This window comes from Panulirus ornatus, chromosome 46, assembly GCF_036320965.1.
Source record: "Panulirus ornatus isolate Po-2019 chromosome 46, ASM3632096v1, whole genome shotgun sequence".
Lineage (NCBI taxonomy): Eukaryota > Metazoa > Arthropoda > Malacostraca > Decapoda > Palinuridae > Panulirus > Panulirus ornatus.
This window is the reverse complement of record NC_092269.1, coordinates 13,969,477-13,991,330: the sequence shown is the minus strand read 5'-3', so window position 1 is coordinate 13,991,330 and position 21,854 is coordinate 13,969,477. Positions and strand designations below refer to the sequence as shown.

The following is a 21,854-nucleotide window of genomic DNA, read 5'->3' as shown; positions in this document are numbered from 1 at the left end:
GGTAACATGAGAATGATCTGCAACATTCTAGTAATGAGAATGAAAACATTAACATCTATGATGAGGGCATGATCTCCCCGCATCAGGAGTAACATGAGAATGATTGGGTTAAGATGTATTGTAACAGATAAGACACCCCGACCTACTACACTAGTCTTGTAAGAGATGCTTATCTACAATGTAACATTACAGTGATCTACACATCTCGGTAACGAACTGAAGTGAGACTCCTGCCTCGCTAATAGAATTAAAAGACTTTATTTATTTTTGCTTCTTTAAAAGTATGGGGATAGGGGAGAAAGAATACTGCCCCCGCATTCCCTACGTGAAGTAAAAGGCGACTAAGAGGTGTGGGAGCAGAGGGCTGGAAATCCTCCCTTCCAGTGTCACTTGTCAACATCAGGGACAGAGGAAAGAGGCAAATGAAATTCATTTTCCTATACGGCTTAGTCATCTCTTCTGGACGTCATCTGTCTCACGTGCGAAATAGCGAGCAAGTACGAGAGAAGAAATATGGCACTGACTTACCTCGACCACAGAAAAAAGAGTTTATGTATCTGCCGAAGCAGTAATGTGAGATTCGTTCAACAGTAACATAAAAGTGAACTGTTTCAGTCGTAATGAGAGAGTGACCTACTCTTCGCGCCTCACGAATCGCCTGGAAGAGTTGGTCCTGCGTCGCCTGAGCCTCGACTCCGTTCACTGCCACCTCCAGTAGAGCGACACCCCAGGGAGCCCACAGCTTCCTTATATCCTGTGTTAATGTAAATAAACTTCAGTATAGACACTATAGCTGAGTTTTGTACAATCTAGACTGCCAGAAACAGACACAAATCATGAGACTTGTCTTATTAATCTCTTTTGCTCTCATGCTCAGGACTAAGACGCACCGTGGCGACGGTAGTGGCGGAGCTGTTGCCGTGTGAGAGAAGCGTAACATAACAGTGAGGGTCAGACACGCTGGCTAGTATTTCCTGCACTGCTTCACCCGCTGCTGCTAGCGTGTCCAGACCAGCTGTCAGGGATAAAGTCACATTCTTCAACAATTGTTTCATTAATGTAATTAAATGTAATAATTAATGTGGTTAAATATAACACAGTAAGGACATAACAAGACAAACGTTAAGTTAAAAATACACTGCAACACATAACAACTTCTGTTCCATCACTACACTACAACACATTACAACTTCTGTTTCATCAATAGTGGACAGACTGATATAAAGAGAAGTAGGTGACTTCAACCGAAACGTTCCACCAGATGGTCACACATTATGAGTTCAATGTTTATTACCAACACTCACACACACACACACACACACATGCAGACACACATCCTCGTCGTGCTGAACATGTCCACCTTCTCCGACCAACACCAACAGCTCACACGGCAGTGTGACAAGTGCTGACACCCCCGTCCCATCACAGACACCTCCTCCATCCCACCGACGCCTCACGACAATCGACTCATACCAATAACAACTCGTGTAGCTAGTATACGTTTCAGCGGCGGACAAACGAGGGTTTTCACAAATTTCTGCTAAACAAATGGTTGTATCACTATGTTATTTCAGCACACTATCCTTAACACCCGGGCCTAATTCGTTGCTGTCATACTCATACCACATTGCTATATGTGCTCTGTGAGGAGTTTACTGAGTGATATTAAGCCTACGCCAGTCATCATATCGAAGGCGTTATAGAGAATCGGACGAGTGTGGGGTACACGTCTAACCCTCACTCAACACCTCGAACACCTCCAGACCCCCCCCCCCCCAACCCCCAACTCAATACCGCAGTATCTCCCTCCCCATTTCCGTCTTCACCACCATATCTACACCATCCATTGTCTATATTTGATTTGGCGTATTCTAATTACGTACCTAAATAATAGGTATGACAGTATGTATATACGTATCATACATTAGTAATGATATATTATACAGTTATTGTGTGTGGACGTGAAAACCGCAGTGCGCCAAACGACTATGAAAGCAACAGGTAATTTCGTTGGTAATAACCGACGTGTCGACGGCGACCAGAAAGATGAAGTCAGTTTTGGTTTTGGACAACCAAATGAAATCGTTTATGGGTACTTCATCTCTTCTTCACGTTTTTAAGTAAGAAATATATGCCTTAATATAATATCCACAGTCCCCCATATCCCCTCGCCCTTTCTGAGGTATGGGGTACCCCCATCCCGAGGCTACAACTCTAGCGACTGCCGAGGCGCGCGCGGTCATCATCATCAACAACAATGTTGTCCTTCTGCCTCCGTGGATGCAGGACAGCGTTTGTTCTTCGTCTTGTCACGTTGTACAAACGTGAATGTATCCGCGGTAGAACGTACATAAGTTTAAATAGGTGCGTAGACAATGTATTCTGGTTCGAACACACATTATTACATTTATATACATTTGAAATATGAAAGTAAAGCAGACTGTATTGTATCGCAATGTCATATTAATTATCATAGTGAGGTGAGACGAAATGTGTAACATAACATTAATTCTTATGCACACAGGCCTTACGAGAGAGTTGTGCACATCGTGGTTATGACTGTGTCAAGAGTGAGGGACATAGTCAACACCATCACCACAGCCTCCCCCTCCACACCGGCACCACCAACACCTACATCGGCTGTTTGTGATAACTTTACTCTCGGTGCAATACGGCGCCACATCCACAAAAAGTTTTCGTAAAAACAATATTTAACACTGAGGGTCATATCAGCGGACCTGAAAACACAGGGTATCCTCCCGGAGGATACATCCGACACAACAGTTTGGCGGATCCTGCACATCATGGGATTTCAATACAGACTGTCACAGCGAAAGATGTATGTAAGGAGGGAATCGCTGGACGTTGTGTGTCGTCGGATTGACCCTCTCCGGGCTCTACAGCGTCACCGAGAGGAGGAAAGGAAGGTGGTATATGTGGATGAGACGTGGTTTACCACCAGGATGGGCCACATTAAGGAGTGGGTGGATACCACACAGGCTCCAAGCAACACCACGTCAGGTACTACCTGGTGAAGGGGAGCCATCTGTAGTGGTCGCAGATGGCACGGACGAAGGCTTTGTTGACGGCTCATACCTGTGCTACCCAGCCAAGACCAACCAGGGTGATTATCATGGAGAAATGAATGCCGAACTGTTCCTGCGATGGCTAACAACGCAGCTCCTTCCATCACTGCCAGAGCCATCGGTACTTGTGCTAGACAATGCACCATACCACAGCCAGCTGACGGAGGAGAGTCGACAGCCCTACCACAGCCACCAGGAAGGCGGACCTCATCAGGTGGCTGGAGCAGCGCAAGATTTCCATCCCACCTGCTGCTGCCACTCGCCCTGAGCTGCTGGTCCTCTGCCAGCAGAACCGTCCACAGCCCCAGTATAAGATCGACAACACCATCCGTATGTGGGGCCACCAGGGCATACAGTTGCCACCTGGTCAATCCGAGCTCAACGCCATCGAGCAAGTATAGGGATTTATGAAGCGTCATGTGCGCTCCACACTCCAGCGGTTTACCCGGACGGACCTAAAGGCAAGACTGGAAGAAGCCGGGCAATTGGTACACAAGGACGTGTGGGTGGGAGCTGTTCAACACTCCCGTAAATTTGAAGAAGAATACTGGAGGAGTGACAACATACACGAGGGAGTCGAACCCGTTATTATGAACATCGCCAGTGATGATGAAGACGATGACGTTTACTTTGATAGTGATAACGAATAAATTTGGTTTTCTCATGTCATCATTTTATTCCAACAGTATTATATATATATATATGGATGGTATTGCCGTGGAATTTATTAAAAAAGGGGGTGACTGTATTGTTGACTGGTTGGTAAGGTTATTTAATGTATGTATGACTCATGGTGAGGTGCCTGAGGATTGGCGGAATGCGTGCATAGTGCCATTGTACAAAGGCAAAGGGGATAAGAGTGAGTGCTCAAATTACAGAGGTATAAGTTTGTTGAGTATTCCTGGTAAATTATATGGGAGGGTATTGATTGAGAGGGTGAAGGCATGTACAGAGCATCAGATTGGGGAAGAGCAGTGTGGTTTCAGAAGTGGTAGAGGATGTGTGGATCAGGTGTTTGCTTTGAAGAATGTATGTGAGAAATACTTAGAAAAGCAAATGGATTTGTATGTAGCATTTATGGATCTGGAGAAGGCATATGATAGAGTTGATAGAGATGCTCTGTGGAAGGTATTAAGAATATATGGTGTGGGAGGCAAGTTGTTAGAAGCAGTGAAAAGTTTTTATAGAGGATGTAAGGCATGTGTACGTGTAGGAAGAGAGGAAAGTGATTGGTTCTCAGTGAATGTAGGTTTGCGGCAGGGGTGTGTGATGTCTCCATGGTCGTTTAGTTTGTTTATGGATGGGGTTGTTAGGGAGGTGAATGCAAGAGTTTTGGAAAGAGGGGCAAGTATGAAGTCTGTTGGGGAAGAGAGAGCTTGGGAAGTGAGTCAGTTGTTGTTCGCTGATGATACAGCGCTGGTGGCTGATTCATGTGAGAAACTGCAGAAGCTGGTGACTGAGTTTGGTAAAGTGTGTGAAGAAGAAAGTTAAGAGTAAATATGAATAAGAGCAAGGTTATTAGGTACAGTAGGGTTGAGGGTCAAGTCAATTGGGAGGTGAGTTTGAATGGAGAAAAACTGGAGGAAGTGAAGTGTTTTAGATATCTGGGAGTGGATCTGGCAGCGGATGGAACCATGGAAGCGGAAGTGGATCACAGGGTGGGGGAGGGGGCGAAAATTCTGGGAGCCTTGAAGAATGTGTGGAAGTCGAGAACATTATCTCGGAAAGCAAAAATGGGTATGTTTGAAGGAATAGTGGTTCAACAATGTTGTATGGTTGCGAGACGTGGGCTATGGATAGAGTTGTGCGCAGGAGGATGGATGTGCTGGAAATGAGATGTTTGAGGACAATATGTGGTGTGAGGTGGTTTGATCGAGTAAGTAACGTAAGGGTAAGAGAGATGTGTGGAAATAAAAAGAGCGTGGTTGAGAGAGCAGAAGAGGGTGTTTTGAAATGGTTCGGGCACATGGAGAGAATGAGTGAGGAAAGATTGACCAAGAGAATATATGTGTCGGAGGTGGAGGGAACGAGGAGAAGAGGGAGACCAAATTGGAGGTGGAAAGATGGAGTGAAAAAGATTTTGTGTGATCGGGGCCTGAACATGCAGGAGGGTGAAAGGAGGGCAAGGAATAGAGTGAATTGGAGCGATGTGGTATACCGGGGTAGACGTGCTGTCAGTGGATTGAATCAAGGCATGTGAAGCGTCTGGGGTAAACCATGGAAAGCTGTGTAGGTATGTATATTTGCGTGTGTGGACGTATGTATATACATGTGTATGGGGGTGGGTTGGGCCATTTCTTTCGTCTGTTTCCTTGCGCTACCTCGCAAACGCGGGAGACAGCGACAAAGCAAAAAAAAAAATATATATATATATATATATATATATATATATATATATATATATATATATATATATATATATATATATATATACATATATATATATATATATATATATATATATATATATATATATATATATATATATATATATATATATATAGGGTGAAAATATATGCAGATTATAATTTCGTGATAATATAAATATGAAAGAGACCAGTCAACAAACTGACAGTATATCAACTGGACTAGGTTAACAGTTTATGTTGGGTAGGTACACAGTATGTACTAATAACAGCAATAACATACCCTAGAAGGTCCATACCACAGGTAATGGCAGTATATCGTGTTCACTTGGTTGACCATAATGACTGCAAAATCGACCTTCTACATACTACATATATGTAAATATGCTGTTGTACAGTAATTATCAATGTAAAATACGTCTTGCATCTACGGAATTGTACCATACTGTTACTTGATAATCATACCTATACATATACACATAAATAACATTCTAATTATATACTAAAGTTATTGGAAAATAGGGAGGGACACAAGGTTGGGTGATGAGGAGTTAGGGGAAGAAGAGGAGGGATAACGAGGGCAAGAAGGGGGGAATTGGGAGGGTGTTTGGGGGGGAGGGGGGGGTTGGGAGATACTTTCCTTCGAAAGCGTTAATATGACTGCTCGGCTTTGTATTTTTTTTCACTTGTAAACTCCTCACATAACACATATAGCAATGTGGTATATCAGCAATACACTTGGCCCGGGTGTTAAAGATAGTGCGCAGAAATATCATAATGATACAATGAATCGTTTACGAGATATTTGCGAAAAACAGCGTTTGTCCGCCGCTGAAACGTATATTAGTATACTAATAAGAACACCTATCATTATGAACGTCATAAACAATGCAAATGAACGGCTCAAGTTTCTCCAACATATTTGCCAACTACTGTATTACTGTAACAATTTACTACTTGATATTCAACCATAAAGTATAAACAGTAATATTGATAAACATTCCTATATATCCACCAACCTGACGATCTTTTATACATGTCACTTACGTGCTCATTCAAAGTGTGGAAATATGCAGACTACCGAAATCTTAAGCTCTTTCATGAAAAGATAACCAATTACTATTATGACTTCTCATTTCTGCGATATCTCTAAAGTATATTTTCAACTGAATAGCTGCCTAAATTCAGTAAACCGTCATTCCCTCTCTCTCTCTCTCTCTCTCTCTCTCTCTCTCTCTCTCTCTCTCTCTCTCTCTCTCTCTCTCTCTCTCTCTCTCTCTCTCTCTCTCTCTCTCTCTCTCTCTCTCTCTAAAAGGGGAAACAGAAAAAGGAGTCATGCGGGGAGTGCTCTTCCTCCTCGAAGGCTCAGACTGGGGTGTCTGACTGTGTGTGGGTGTAACCAAGAACAGAAGAAAGGAGAGATTGTTCGGATGTTTCATGAGAGAAACGTGGATGCTTTGGCTCTGAGAGAAACGAAGCTCAAGGTTAAAGGGGAAGAGTTGTTTGGGTATGTTTTGGGAGTAAAATCAGGGGTTGGTGAGAGGACAAGAGCTAAGGAAGGAGTAACATTACTCCTGAAGCAGGAGTTGTAGGAGTGTGTGATAGAGTGTAAGAAAGCAACTTCTACATTGATATGGATAAAACTGAAAGTGGGTGGAGAGAGACGGGTGATTATTGGTGCTTATGCACCTGGTCATGAGAAGAAACATCATGAGAGACATGTGTTTTGGGAGCAGCTGAGTGAGTGTGTTAGCAGCTTTAATGCACGAGACCGGGTTATAGCGATGAGTGATTTAAATGTAAAGGTGAGTAATGTGGCAGCTGAGGGTATAATTGGTGTACATAGGGTATTCAGCGTTGTGAGTGGAAATGAAGAGCTTGCGGATTTGCGTCCTGATAAAGACAAATGATTGGGAATACCAGTTTTAAAGAGATATACACAAGTATACGTAAGTGAGTAGAAGATGGTCAAAGGCCATTATCACATTACGTGTTAATTGATAGACCTGTAAAAGAAAGAGTTTTGGATGTTACTGTGCTGAAAAGGGTACCTCGAGGGATGTCTGATCACTATCTTGTGGAGGCGAAGAAGATATGTAGAGGTTTTCAAAAAATAAGAGACTTGTTGTGGAGAATAGAGTGGTGAAAGTAAGTGAGATTGGACAGAATAATTGTGTTAGACAGTGCCAGGAGAGATTGAGTGTAGAATGGCAAAAGGTGCGAGTTCTGGAGAGAGGGGCAAACATGCAGTCTGTTGTGAATGAGTTGGCTGTGGAAGGGAGTCAGTTGTTGGTCGCTGATGATACAACGCTGGTGGCTGATTCGGTTGAGAAATTGCAGAAGCTGGTGACTCAGTTTGGTAAAGTGTGTGAAAGAAGAAAGTTGAGAGTAAATATGAATAAGAGCAAGGGCTTTAGGTACAGTAGGGTTGAGGGAAAAGTCAACATTGAAGTAAGATTGAATGGAGAAAAACTAGAGGAAGTGAAGTGTTTTAGATATCTGAGAGGGGATTTGGCAGCGGATGGAACGATGGAAGCGGAGGTAAGTCACAGGGTGGGGGAGGGGGCGAAAGTTCTGGGAGCGTCGAAAAATATGTGGAAGGCGAGAACATTATCTCAGAAAGCAGAAACTGGTATGTTTGAAAGAATAGTGGCTCCAACAATGTTATATGGTTGCGAGGCGTGGGCTATAGAGTTGTGCAAAGGAGGGTGGATGTGCTGGAAATGAGAAGTTTGAGAAAAATATGCGGTGTGAGGTGATTTGATTGAGTAAGTATTGAAAGGGTAAGAGATATGTGTGATAATGAAAAGAGTTTGGTTGAAAAAGCAGAAAAAGGAGTTTTGAAATGGTTTGATCACATGGAGAGAATGAGTGAGGAAAGATTGACAAAGAAGATGCATGTGTTAGAGGTGGAGGGAACGAGGAGAAGAGGAACACCATATTGGAGGTGGAAGGACGGAGTGAAAAAATTTTAAGCGATCAGGGCCTGAACATGCAGGAGGGTGAAAGGTGTGTAAGTAATAGAGTGAATCGGAACGATGTGGAATACGGGGATCAAAGTGATCTCAATAGATTGAACCAGGGCATGTGAAGCTTCGGGAAAGACCATGGAAAGTTTTGTGGATGTTGATGTGGAAAGGGAGCTATGGTTTCGGTGCATTATACATAACAGCTATATAAATATATATATATATATATATATATATATATATATATATATATATATATATATATATATATATATATATATATATATATATTGTCCTCAAACATCTCATTTCCAGCACATCCACCCTCCTGCCCACAACTCTATCCATAGCCCACGCCTCGCAACCATACAACATTTTTGGAGCCACTATTCCTTCAAACAAACCCATTTTTGCTTTCTGAGATAATGTTCTCGACTTCCACACATTCTTCAAGGCTCCCAGGATTTTCGCCCGATCCCCCACCCTATGATCCACTTCCGCTTCCATGGTTCCATCCGCTGCCAGATCCACTCCCAGATATCTAAAACACTTTACTTCCTCCAGTTTTTCTCCATTCAAACTTACCTCCCAATTGACTTGACCCGCAACCCTACTGTACCTAATAACCTTGCTCTTATTCATATTTACTCTTAATTTTCTTCTTTCACACACTTTACCAAACTCACTCACCAGCTTCTGCAGTTTCTCACATGAATCAACCACCAGCGCTGTATCATCAGCGAACAACAAATAACTCACTTCCCAAGCTATCTCATCCACAACAGACTTCGTACTTGCCCCTCTTTCCAAAACTCTTGCATTCACCTCCCTAGCAACCCCATCCATAAAGAAATTAAACAACCATGGAGACATCACACACCCCTGCCGCAAGCCTACATTAACTGGGAGATGTATAAAAGAAAGAGACAGGAGGTCAAGAGAAAGGTGCAAGAGGTGAAAAAGAGGGCAAATGAGAGTTGGGGTGAGAGAGTATCATTAAATTTAAGGAGAATAAAAAGATGTTCTGTAAGGAGGTAAATAAAGTGCGTAAGACAAGGGAGCAAATGGGAACTTCAGTGAAGGGCGCAAATGAGGAGGTGATAACAAGTAGTGGTGATGTGAGAAGGAGATGGAGTGAGTATTTTGAAGGTTTGTGGAATGTGTTTGATGATAGAGTGGGCAGATGTAGGGTGTCTTGGTTGAGGTGGTGTGCAAAGTGAGAGGGTTAGGGAAAATGATTTGGTAAATAAAGAGGAGGTAGTAAAAGCTTTGCGGAAGATGAAAGCCGGCAAAGAGGCAGGTGTGGATGGCATTGCAGTGGAATTTGTTAAAAAAGGCGTAACTGTATTGTTGACTGGTTGGTAAGGTTATTTGATGTATGTATGATTCATGGTGAGGTGCCTGAGGATTGGCGGAATGCTTGCATAGTGCCATTGTACAAAGGTAAAGGGGATAAGAGTGAGTGCTCAAATTACAGAGGTATAAGTTTGTTGAGTATTCCTGGTAAATTATATGGGAGGGTATTGATTGAGAGGGTGAAGGCATGTATAGAACATCACATTGGGAAAGAGCAGTGTGGTTTCAGAAGTGGTAGAGGCCGTGTGGATCAGGTGTTTGCTTTGAAGAATGTATGCGAGAAATACTTAGAAAATCATATTGATTTGTATGTAGCATTTATGGATCTGGAAAAGGCATATGATAGAGTTGATAGAGATGCTCTGTGGAAGGTATTAAGAATATATGGTGTGGGAGGCAAGTTGTTAGAAGCAGTGAAAAGTTTTTATCGACTATGTAAGGCATGTGTACGTGTAGGAAGAGAGGAAAGTGATTGGTTCTCAGTGAATGTAGGTTTGCGGCAGGGGTGTGTGATATCTCCATGGTTGTTTAATTGTTTATGGATGGGGTCGTTAGGGAGGTGAATGCAAGAGTTTTGGAAAGAGGGGCAAGTATGCAGTCTGTTGTGGATGAGAGAGCTTGGTATTTGAGTCAGTTGTTGTTCGCTAATGATACAGCGCTGGTGGCTGATTCATGTAAGAAACTGCAGAAGCTGGTGACTGAGTTTGGTAAAGTGTGTGAAAGAAGAAAGTTAAGAGTAAATGTGAATAAGAGCAAGGTTATTAGGTACAGTAGGGTTGAGGGTCAAGTCAACTGGGAGGTAAGTTTGAATGGAGAAAAGCTGGAGGAAGTGAAGTGTTTTAGATGTCTGGGAGTGGATCTGTCAGCGGATGGAACCATGGAAGCGGAAATGAATCATAGGATGGGGGAAGGGGTGAAAATTCTGGGAGCCTTGAAGAATGTTTGGAGGTCGAGAACATTATCTCGGAAAGCAAAAATGGGTATCTTTGAAGGAATAGTGGTTCCAACAATGTTGTATGGTTGCGAGGCGTGGGCTATGGATAGAGCTGTGCGTGGGAGGGTCGATGTGCTGGAAATGAGATGTTTGAGGACAATATGTGGTGTGAGGTGGTTTGATCGAGTAAGTAATGTAAGGGTGAGAGAGATGTGTGGAAATAAAAAGAGTGTGATTGAGAGAGCAGAAGAGGGTGTTTTGAAATGATTTGGTCACATGAAGAGAATGAGTGGGGAAAGATTGACCAAGAGGATATATGTGTCAGAGGTGGAGTGAACGAGGAGAAGTGGGAGACCAAATTGGAGGAGGAAAGATGTATTGAAAAAAATTTTGAGTGATCGGGGCCTGAACATGAAGGAGGGTGAAAAGCGGGCAAGGAATAGAGTAAATTGGAACGAAATGGTATACCGAGGTCGACGTGCTATCAATGGACTGGGCCAGGGCATATGAAGCGTCTGGGGTAAACCCTGCAAAGTGTGTGGGGCCTGGAGGTGGAAAGGGAGCTGTGGTTTCGGTGCATTATTACATGGTAGCTAGAGACTGAGTGTGAACGAATGGGGCCTTTGTTGTCTTTTCCTAGCTCTACCTCGCACACATGAGGGGGGAGGGGGTTGTTATTCCATGTGTGGCGAGGTTGCGATGGGAACAAATAAAGGCAGACAGTATGAATTATGTATATGTGTATATATGTATATGTCTGTGTGTGTATATATATATATATATATATATATATATATATATATATATATGTACATTGAGATGTATATGTATGTATATTCTGCGTGTGTGGACATGTATGTATATACATGTGTATGTGGGCGGGTTGGGCCATTCTTTCGGCTGTTTCCTTGCGCTACCTCGCTAAGGCGGGAGACAGCGACAAAGCAAAATAAAAATAATAATAAAATATATATATATATATATATATATATATATATATATATATATATATATATATTTATATTTATTATACTTTGTCGCTGTCTCCCGCGTTTGCGAGGTAGCGCAAGGAAACAGACGAAAGAAATGGCCCAACCCCCCCATACACATGTATATACATACGTCCACACACGCAAATATACATACCTACACAGCTTTCCATGGTTTACCCCAGACGCTTCACATGCCTTGATTCAATCCACTGACAGCACGTCAACCCCGGTATACCACATCGCTCCAATTCACTCTATTCCTTGCCCTCCTTTCACCCTCCTGCATGTTCAGGCCCCGATCACAAAAAATCTTTTTCACTCCATCTTTCCACCTCCAATTTGGTCTCCCTCTTCTCCTTGTTCCCTCCACCTCCGACACATATATTCTCTTGGTCAATCTTTCCTCACTCATCCTCTCCATGTGCCCAAACCACTTCAAAACACCTTCTTCTGCTCTCTCAACCACGCTCTTTTTATTTCCACACATCTCTCTTACCCTTACATTACTCACTCGATCAAACCACCTCACACCACACATTGTCCTCAAAAATCTCATTTCCAGCACATCCATCCTCCTGCGCACAACTCTATCCATAGCCCACGCCTCGCAACCATACAACATTGTTGGAGCCACTATTCCTTCAAACATACCCATTTTTGCTTTCCGAGATAATGTTCTCGACTTCCACACATTCTTCAAGGCCCCCAGGATTTTTGCCCCCTCCCCCACCCTATGATCCACTTCCGCTTCCATGGTTCCATCCGCTGCCAGATCCACTCCCAGATATCTAAAACACTTCACTTCCTCCAGTTTTTCTCCATTCAAACTCACCTCCCAATTGACTTGACCCTCAACCCTACTGTACCTAATAACCTTGCTCTTATTCACATTTACTCTTAACTTTCTTCTTCCACACACTTTTCCAAACTCAGTCACCAGCTTCTGCAGTTTCTCACATGAATCAGCCACCAGCGCTGTATCATCAGCGAACAACAACTGACTCACTTCCCAAGCTCTCTCATCCCCAACAGACTTCATACTTGCCCCTCTTTCCAAAACTCTTGCATTTACCTCCCTAACAACCCCATCCATAAACAAATTAAACAACCATGGAGACATCACACACCCCTGCCGCAAACCTACATTCACTGAGAACCAATCACTTTCCTCTCTTCCTACACGTACACATGCCTTACATCCTCGATAAAAACTTTTCACTGCTTCTAACAACTTTCCTCCCACACCATATATTCTTAATACCTTCCACAGAGCATCTCTATCAACTCTATCATATGCCTTCTCCAGATCCATAAATGCTACATACAAATCCATTTGCTTTTCTAAGTATTTCTCACATACATTCTTCAAAGCAAACACCTGATCCACACATCCTCTACCACTTCTGAACCCACACTGCTCTTCCCCAATCTGATGCTCTGTACATGCCTTCACCCTCTCAATCAATACCCTCCCATATAATTTACCAGGAATACTCAACAAACTTATACCTCTGTAATTTGAGCACTCACTCTTATCCCCTTTGCCTTTGTACAATGGCACTATGCACGCATTCCGCCAATCCTCAGGCACCTCACCATGAGTCATACATACATTAAATAACCTTACCAACCAGTCAACAATACAGTCACCCCCTTTTTTAATAAATTCCACTGCAATACCATCCAAACCTGCTGCCTTGCCGGCTTTCATCTTCTGCAAAGCTTTCACTACCTCTTCTCTGTTTACCAAATCATTTTCCTAACCCTCTCACTTTGCACACCACCTCGACCAAAACACCCTATATCTGCCACTCTATCATCAAACACATTCAACAAACCTTCAAAATACTCACTCCATCTCCTTCTCACATCACCACTACTTGTTATCACCTCCCCATTTGCGCCCTTCACTGAAGTTCCCATTTGCTCCCTTGTCTTACGCACTTTATTTACCTCCTTCCAGAACATCTTTTTATTCTCCCTAAAATTTACTGATAGTCTCTCACCCCAACTCTCATTTGCCCTTTTTTTCACCTCTTGCACCTTTCTCTTGACCTCCTGTCTCTTTCTTTTATACATCTCCCACTCAATTGCATTTTTTCCCTGCAAAAATCGTCCAAAAGCCTCTCTCTTCTCTTTCACTAATACTCTTACTTCTTCATCCCACCACTCACTACCCTTTCTAATCAACCCACCTCCCACTCTTCTCATGCCACAAGCAACTTTTGCGCAATCCATCACTGATTCCCTAAATACATCCCATTCCTCCCCCACTCCCCTTACTTCCATTGTTCTCACCTTTTTCCATTCTGTACCCAGTCTCTCCTGGTATATATATATTTTTTTTTTCAAACTATTCGCCATTTCCCGCATTAGCAAGGTAGCGTTAAGAACAGAGGACTGGGCCTTTGAGGGAATATCCTCACCTGGCCCCCTTCTCTATTCCTTCTTTTGGAAAATTAAAAAAAAAAAAAAAAAAAAAAAAAATGAGAGGGGAGGATTTCCAGCCTCCCGCTCCCTCCCCTTTTAGTCGCCTTCTACGACACGCAGGGAATACGTGGGAATATATATATATATATATATATATATATATATATATATATATATATATATATATATATATATATATGGATATATATATATATAGTAAAAGCTTTGCGGAAGATGAAAGCCGGCAAGGCAGCAGGTTTGGATGGTATTGCAGTGGAATTTATTAAAAAAGGGGGTGACTGTATTGTTGACTGGTTGGTAAGGTTATTTAATGTATGTATGACTCATGGTGAATTGCCTGAGGATTGGCGGAATGCGTGCATAGTGCCATTGTACAAAGGCAAAGGGGATAAGAGTGAGTGCTCAAATTACAGAGGTATAAGTTTGTTGAGTATTCCTGGTAAATTATATGGGAGGGTATTGATTGAAAGGGTGAAGGCATGTACAGAGCATCAGATTGGGGAAGAGCAGTGTGGTTTCAGAAGTGGTAGAGGATGTGTGGATCAGGTGTTTGCTTTGAAGTATGTATGTGAGAAATACTTAGAAAAGCAAATGGATTTGTATGTAGCATTTATGGATCTGGAGAAGGCATATGATAGAGTTGATAGAGATGCTCTGTGGAAGGTATTAAGAATATATGGTGTGGAAGGCAAGTTGTTAGAAGCAGTGAAAAGTTTTTATCGAGGATGTAAGGCATGTGTACGTGTAGGAAGAGAGGAAAGTGATTGGTTCTCAGTGAATGTAGGTTTGCGGCAGGGGTGTGTGATGTCTCCATGGTTGTTTAATTTGTTTATGGATGGGGTTGTTAGGGAGGTAAATGCAAGAGTCTTGGAAAGAGGGGCAAGTATGAAGTCTGTTGGGGATGAGAGAGCTTGGGAAGTGAGTCAGTTGTTGTTCGCTGATGATACAGCGCTGGTGGCTGATTCATGTGAGAAACTGCAGAAGCTGGTGACTGAGTTTGGTAAAGTGTGTGGAAGAAGAAAGTTAAGAGTAAATGTGAATAAGAGCAAGGTTATTAGGTACAGTAGGGTTGAGGGTCAAGTCAATTGGGAGGTGAGTTTGAATGGTGAAAAACTGGAGGAAGTGAAGTGTTTTAGATATCTGGGAGTGGATCTGTCAGCGGATGGAACCATGGAAGCGGAAGTGGATCATAGGGTGGGGGAGGGGGCGAAAATTTTGGGAGCCTTGAAAAATGTGTGGAAGTCGAGAACATTATCCCGGAAAGCAAAAATGGGTATGTTTGAAGGAATAGTAGTTCCAACAATGTTGTATGGTTGCGAGGCGTGGGCTATGGATAGAGTTGTGCGCAGGAGGATGGATGTGCTGGAAATGAGATGTTTGAGGACAATGTGTGGTGTGAGGTGGTTTGATCGAGTAAGTAACGTAAGGGTAAGAGAGATGTGTGGAAATAAAAAGAGCGTGGTTGAGAGAGCAGAAGAGGGTGTTTTAAAATGGTTTGGGCACATGGAGAGAATGAGTGAGGAAAGATTGACCAAGAGGATATATGTGTCGGAGGTGGAGGGAACGAGGAGAAGAGGGAGACCAAATTGGAGGTGGAAAGATGGAGTGAAAAAGATTTTGTGTGATCGGGGCCTGAACATGCAGGAGGGTGAAAGGAGGGCTAGGAATAGAGTGAATTGGAGCGATGTGGTATACAGGGGTTGACGTGCTGTCAGTGGATTGAATCAAGGCATGTGAAGCGTCCGGGGTAAACCATGGAAAGCTGTGTAGGTATGTATATTTGTGTGTGTGGACGTGTGTATGTACATGTGTATGGGGGGGGTTGGGGAATTTCTTTCGTCTGTTTCCTTGCGCTACCTCGCAAACGCGGGAGACAGCGACAAAGTATAAAAAAAAGAAAAAAAAAAATATATATATATATATATATATATATATATATATATATATATATATATATATATATATATATATATATATATATATATATATATATATATATGATACATTACCCGTGGGGATAGGGGAGAAAGAATACTTCTCACGCATTCCTCACGTGTCTTAGAAGGCGACTAAAGGGGACGGGAGCTGGGGACCAGAAACCCTCCCCTCCTTGTATTTTAACTTTCTAAAAGGGGAAACAGAAGAAGTCACGCGAGGAGTGCTCATCCTCCTCGAAGGCTCAGATTAGGGTATCTAAATGTGTGTGGATGTAACCAAGATGAGAAAAAAGGAGAGATAGGTAATATGTTTGAGGAAAGGAACCTGGATGTTTTGGCTTTGAGTGAAACAAAGCTCAAGGGTAAAGGGGAAGATTGATTTGGGAATGTCTTGGGAGTAAAATCAGGGGTTAGTGAGAGGACAAGAGCAAAGGAAGGAGTAGCACTACTCCTTAATCAGGAGTTGTGGGAGTATGTGATAGAGTGTAATAAAGTAAATTCTAGATTCATATGGGTAAAAGTGAATGTTGATGGAGAGAGATGTGTGATTATTGGTGCATATGCACCAGTGCAGAGAAGAAAGATCATGAAAGGCATGTGTTTTGGGAGCAGATGAATGAGTGTGTTTGTTGTTTTGATGCACGAGACCAGGATATAGTGATAGATGATTTGAATGCAAAGGTGAGTAATGTGGCAGTTGAGGGAATAATTGGTATACATGTAGTGTTCAGTGTTGTAAATGGAAATGGTGAAGAGCTTGTAGATTTATGTGCTGAAAAGGGACTGGTGATTGGGAAAACCTGGTTTAAAAAGCGAGATATACATAATTTTACCTATGTAAGTAGGAGAGATGGCCAGAGAGAGTCATTGGATTGCGTGTTAATTGATAGACGCACGAAAGAGAGACTTTTGTATGTTAATGTGCTGAGAGGTGCAGCTGGAGGGATGTCTGATCATTATCTTGTGGAGGCGAAGGCGAAGATTTGTATGTGTTTTCAGAAAAGAGGAGAGAATGTTGGGGTGAAGAGAATGGTGAGAGTAAGTGAGCTTGGGAAGGAGACTTGTGTGAGGAAGTACCAGGAGAGACTGAGTACTGAATGGAAGAAGGTGAGAACAAAGGAGGTAGGGGGAGTGGGGGAGGAATGGGATGTATTTAGGGAAGCAGTGATGGCTTGCCCAAAAGATGCTTGTGGCATGAGAAGCGTGGGAGGTGGGTTGATTAGAAAAGGTAGTGAGTGGTGGGATGAAGAAGTAAGATTATTAGTGAAAGAGAACAGAGAGGCATTTGGGCGATTTTTGCAGGGAAAAAATACAAATGAGTCGGAGAGGTATAAAAGAAAGAGGAAGGAGGTCAAGAGAAAGGTGCAAGAGGTGAAAAAGAGGGCAAATGAGAGTTAGGGAGAGAGAGTGTCATTAAATTTCAGGGAGAATAAAAAGATGTTTTGGAAGGAGGTAAATAAAGTGCGTAAGACAAGGGAGCAAATGGGAACTTCAGTGAAGGAGACTAATGGGGGGGTGATAACAAGTAGTGGTGATGTGAGGAGATGGAATGAGTATTTTGAAGGTTTGTTGAATGTGTTTGTTGATAGAGTAGAAGATATAGGGTGTTTTGGTCGAGGTGGTGTGCAAAGTGAGAGGGTTAGGGAAAATGATTTGGTGAATAGAGAAGAGGTAGTAAAAACTTTACGGAAGATGAAAGCCGGGAAGGCAGCAGGTTTGGATGGTATCGTAGTGGAATTTATTAAAAAAAGGGGGTGACTGTATTGTTGACTGGTTGGTAAGGTTATTTAATGCATGTATGATTCATGGTGAGGTGCCTGAGGATTGGTGGAATGCTTCCATAGTGCCTTTGTACAAAGGCAAAGGGGATAAGAGTGGTATAAGTTTGTTGAGTATTCCTGGGAAATTATATGGGAGGGTATTTATTGAGAGGGTGAAGGCATGTACAGAGCATCAGATTGGGGAAGAGCAGTGTGGTTTCAGAAGTGGTAGAGGAAAAACAAATGGATTTGTATGTAGCATTTATGGATCAGGAGAAGGCATATGATAGAGTTGATAGAGATGCTCTGTGGAAGGTATTAAGAATATATGGTGTGGGAGGCAAGTTGTCAGAAACAGTGAAAAGTTTTTATCGAGGATGTAAGGCATGTGTACATGTAGGAAGAGAGGAAAGTGATTGGTTCTCAGTGAATGTAGGTTTGCGGCAGGGGTATTTGATGTCTCCATGGTTGTTTAATTTGTTTATGGATGGGGTTGTCAGGGAGGTGAATGCAAGAGTTTTGGAAAGAAGGGCAAGTATGCAGTCTGTTGTGGATGAGAGCTTTTGGCTGATTCATGTAAGAAACTGCAGAAGCTGGTGACTGAGTCTGGTAAAGTGTGTGAAAGAAGAAAGTTAAGAGTAAATGTGAATAAGAGCAAGGTTATTAGGTACAGTACGGTTGAGGGTCAAGTCAATTGGGAGGTAAGTTTGAATGAAGAAAAACTGGAGGAAGTAAAGTGTTTTAGATATCTGGGAGTGGATCTGGCAGCGGATGGAACCATGGAAGCGGAAGTGAATCATAGGTTGGGGGAGGGGCAGAAAATTCTGGGAGCCTTGAAGAAAGTTTGGAAGTCGAGAACATTATCTCGGAACGTAAAAATGGGTATGTTTGAAGGAATAGTGGTTCCAACAATGTTGTATAATTGCGAGTCGTGGGCTATGGATAGAGTTGTGCGCAGGAGGGTGGATGTGCTGGAAATTAGATGTTTAAGGGCAATATGTGGTGTGAGGTGGTTTGATCGAGTAAGTAATGTAAGGGTGAGAGAGATGTGTGGAAATAAAAAGAGTGTGGTTGAGAGACCAGAAGAGGGTGTTTTGAAATGGTTTGGTCACATGGAGAGAATGAGTGAGGAAAGATTGACCAAGAGGATATATGTGTCAGAGGTGGAGGGAACGAGGAGAGGTGGGAGACCAAATTGGAGGTGGAAAGATAGAGTGAAAAAGATTTTGAGTGATCGGGGCCTGAACATGCAGGAGGGTGAAGGGCGTACAAGAAATGGAGTGAATTGGAACGATGTGGTATACCGGGGTCGACCTGCTGTCAATGGATTGAACCAGGGCATGAGAAGTGTCTGGGGTAAACAATGGAAAGTTGTGTGGGGCCTGGATGTGGAAAGGGAGCTATGGTTTCGGTGCATTATTACATGACAGCTAGCGACTGAGTGTGAACGAAGGGGGTTGTTATTCCATGTGTGGCGGGGTGGCGATGGGAACAAATAAAGGCAGACATTATGAATTATGTACATGTGTAAATATGTATATGTCTGTGTGTGTATATATATGTGTACATTGAGATGTATAGGTATGTATATTTGCGTGTGTTGACGTGTATGTATATACATGTGTATATGGGCGGGTTGGGCCATTCTTTCGTCTGTTTCCTTGCGCTACCTCGCTAACGCGGGAGACAGCGACAAAGCAAAATAAATAAATAAAAATAATATGATTCATTTGATAGAGATGCTATGTGCAAGATATGAATTTATGGTGTGGGAGGCAAGTTGTTAGAAGCGGTGAAAAGTTTTAATCGAGGATGTAAGGCATGTGTACGTGTAGGAAGAGAGGAAAGTGATTGGTTCTCAGTGAATGTAGGTTTGCGGCAGGGGTGTGAGATATCCCCATGGTTGTTTGATTTAGTTTTGGATGGGGTTGTTAGGGAGGTGAATGCAAGAGTTTTGGAAAATGTGGCAAGTATGCAGTCTGTTGTGGATGAGAGAGCTAGGAAGGGAGTCAGTTGTTGTTCGCTGATGACACAGAGCTGGTGGCTGATTCATGTGAGAAATAGCAGAAGCTGGTGACTAAGTTTGCTAAATTTTGTGAAAGAAGAAAGCTGAGAGTAAATGTGAATAAAAGCAAGGTTATTAGGTACAGTAGATTTGAGGGCAAGTCAACTGGGAGGTAAGTTTGAATTGAGAAAAGCTGGAAGAAGTTAAGTGTTTAAGATGTTTGGGAATGGATTTGGCAGCGGATGGAATCATGGAAGAGGAAGTAAATCATAGGGTGGGGGAGGGGGCAAAAGGTCTGGCAGCGTTGAAAAATGTTTGGAAGTCGAGAACATTATCTCGGAAAGCAAAAATGGCTATGTTTGAAGGAATAGTGTTTCCAACAATTTTATAAGATTGCGAGGCGTGGGCTGTGGATAGAGTTGTGCGAACGAGGGTGGATGTGCTGGAAATGAGATTTTTGAGTACAATATGTGGTGTGAGATGGTTTGATCCAATAAGTAATAATACGGTAAGAGAGGTGTGTGGTATTAAAAATAGTGTAGTTGAAAGAGCAGAAGAGGGTGTTTTTAAATGGTTTGGTCACATAGAGAGAATGAGTGAGGAAAGATTGACCAAGAGGATTTATATATCAGAGGTGAAAGGGGCGAGAACTGGAAGACCAAATTGTAGGTGGAAAGATGGAGTGAAAAAGATTTTGATTAATCGGGGCCGGAACATGCAGGAGGGTGAAAGGCTTGCATAGAATAGACTGAATTGGAACGATGTGGAATACCGGGGTCGACGTGCTGTTAATGGATTGAACCAGGGCATTTGAAGCGTCTGGGGTAAACCCTGGAAAGTTCAGTGGGGCCTGGATATGGAAAGGGAGCTGTGGTTTCGGTGCATTATTACATGACAACTAGAGACTGTGTGAACGAATGTGGCCATTGTTGTCTTTTCCTAGCGCTACCTCGCGCACATTTGGGGAAAGAGAATTGTCATTTCATGTTTGGCGGGTTGCCGATAGGAATGAATAAGGGCAGATAGTGTGAATTATGTACATGTGTATATATGTATATGTCTCTCTGTTTAGTAATATGTAAACGTTGTTATGTATAAGTATGTATATTTGCGTGTGTGGACGTGTACGTATATATATGTGCATGTGGGTGGGTTGGGCTATTTCTTTCGTCTGTTTCCTTGCGTTACCTCGCTAATGCGGGGGGCGGCGAAAAGGAAAATAAATAAAAAAAATGCCCTGGTTCAATCCATTGACAGCCCGTCGACCCCGGCATACCATATCGTTCCAAGTCACTCTATTCCTTGCACGCCTTTCACCCTCCTGCATGTTCAGGCCCCGATCACTCAAAATCTTTTTCGCTACATCTTCCCACCTCCAATGTGGTCTCCCACTTCTCCTCGTTCCCTCCACCTCTGAGTCATATATCCTCTTGGTCAATCTTTCCTCACTCATTCTCTCCATGTGACCAAACCATTTCAAAACACCCTCTTCTGCCCTCTCAAGCACACTCTTTTTATTTCCACACATCTCCCTTACCCTTACATTACTTACTCGATCAAACCACCTCACACCACATATTGTCCTAAAACATCTCATTTTCAGCACATCCACTCTCATGCGCACAACTCCTGCGTAGAACTCTATCCATAGCCTACGCCTCGTAACCATAAGAAATTGTTGGAACAACTATTCCTTTAAACATACCCATTTTTCCTTTCCGAGATAATGTTCCGACTTCCAAACATTCTTCAAGGCTCAGAGAACTTTCGCCCCCTCCCCCACCCTATGATTCACCTCCACTTCCATGGTTCCATCCGCTGCCAGATCCACTCCCAGATATCTAAAACACTTTACTTCCTCCAGTTTTGCTCCATTCAAACTTACCTCCCATGTGATTTGACCCTCAACCCTACTGTACCTAATAACCTTGCTCATATTCACATTTGCTCTTAACTTTCGTCACAAGCTTCTGTAATTTTTCACATGAATCAGCCACC

The 21,854-nt window shown here is 42.7% G+C and overlaps 1 protein-coding gene across 1 annotated transcript in view; it reads right to left on the bottom strand.

The window, feature by feature from the left end:
• Nucleotides 1–21,854, bottom strand: part of LOC139763312 (probable glutamate receptor) — a 244,468-nt gene that overhangs the window by 204,354 nt on the left and 18,260 nt on the right. Inside the window, exons 2-3 of the mRNA XM_071689334.1 lie at nucleotides 891–1,015; nucleotides 638–754 (exon numbers count right to left, since the gene is read on the bottom strand). Coding sequence (XP_071545435.1) covers nucleotides 638–754; nucleotides 891–1,015 — 242 coding nt within the window. The remainder of the gene's footprint in view (nucleotides 1–637; nucleotides 755–890; nucleotides 1,016–21,854) is intronic.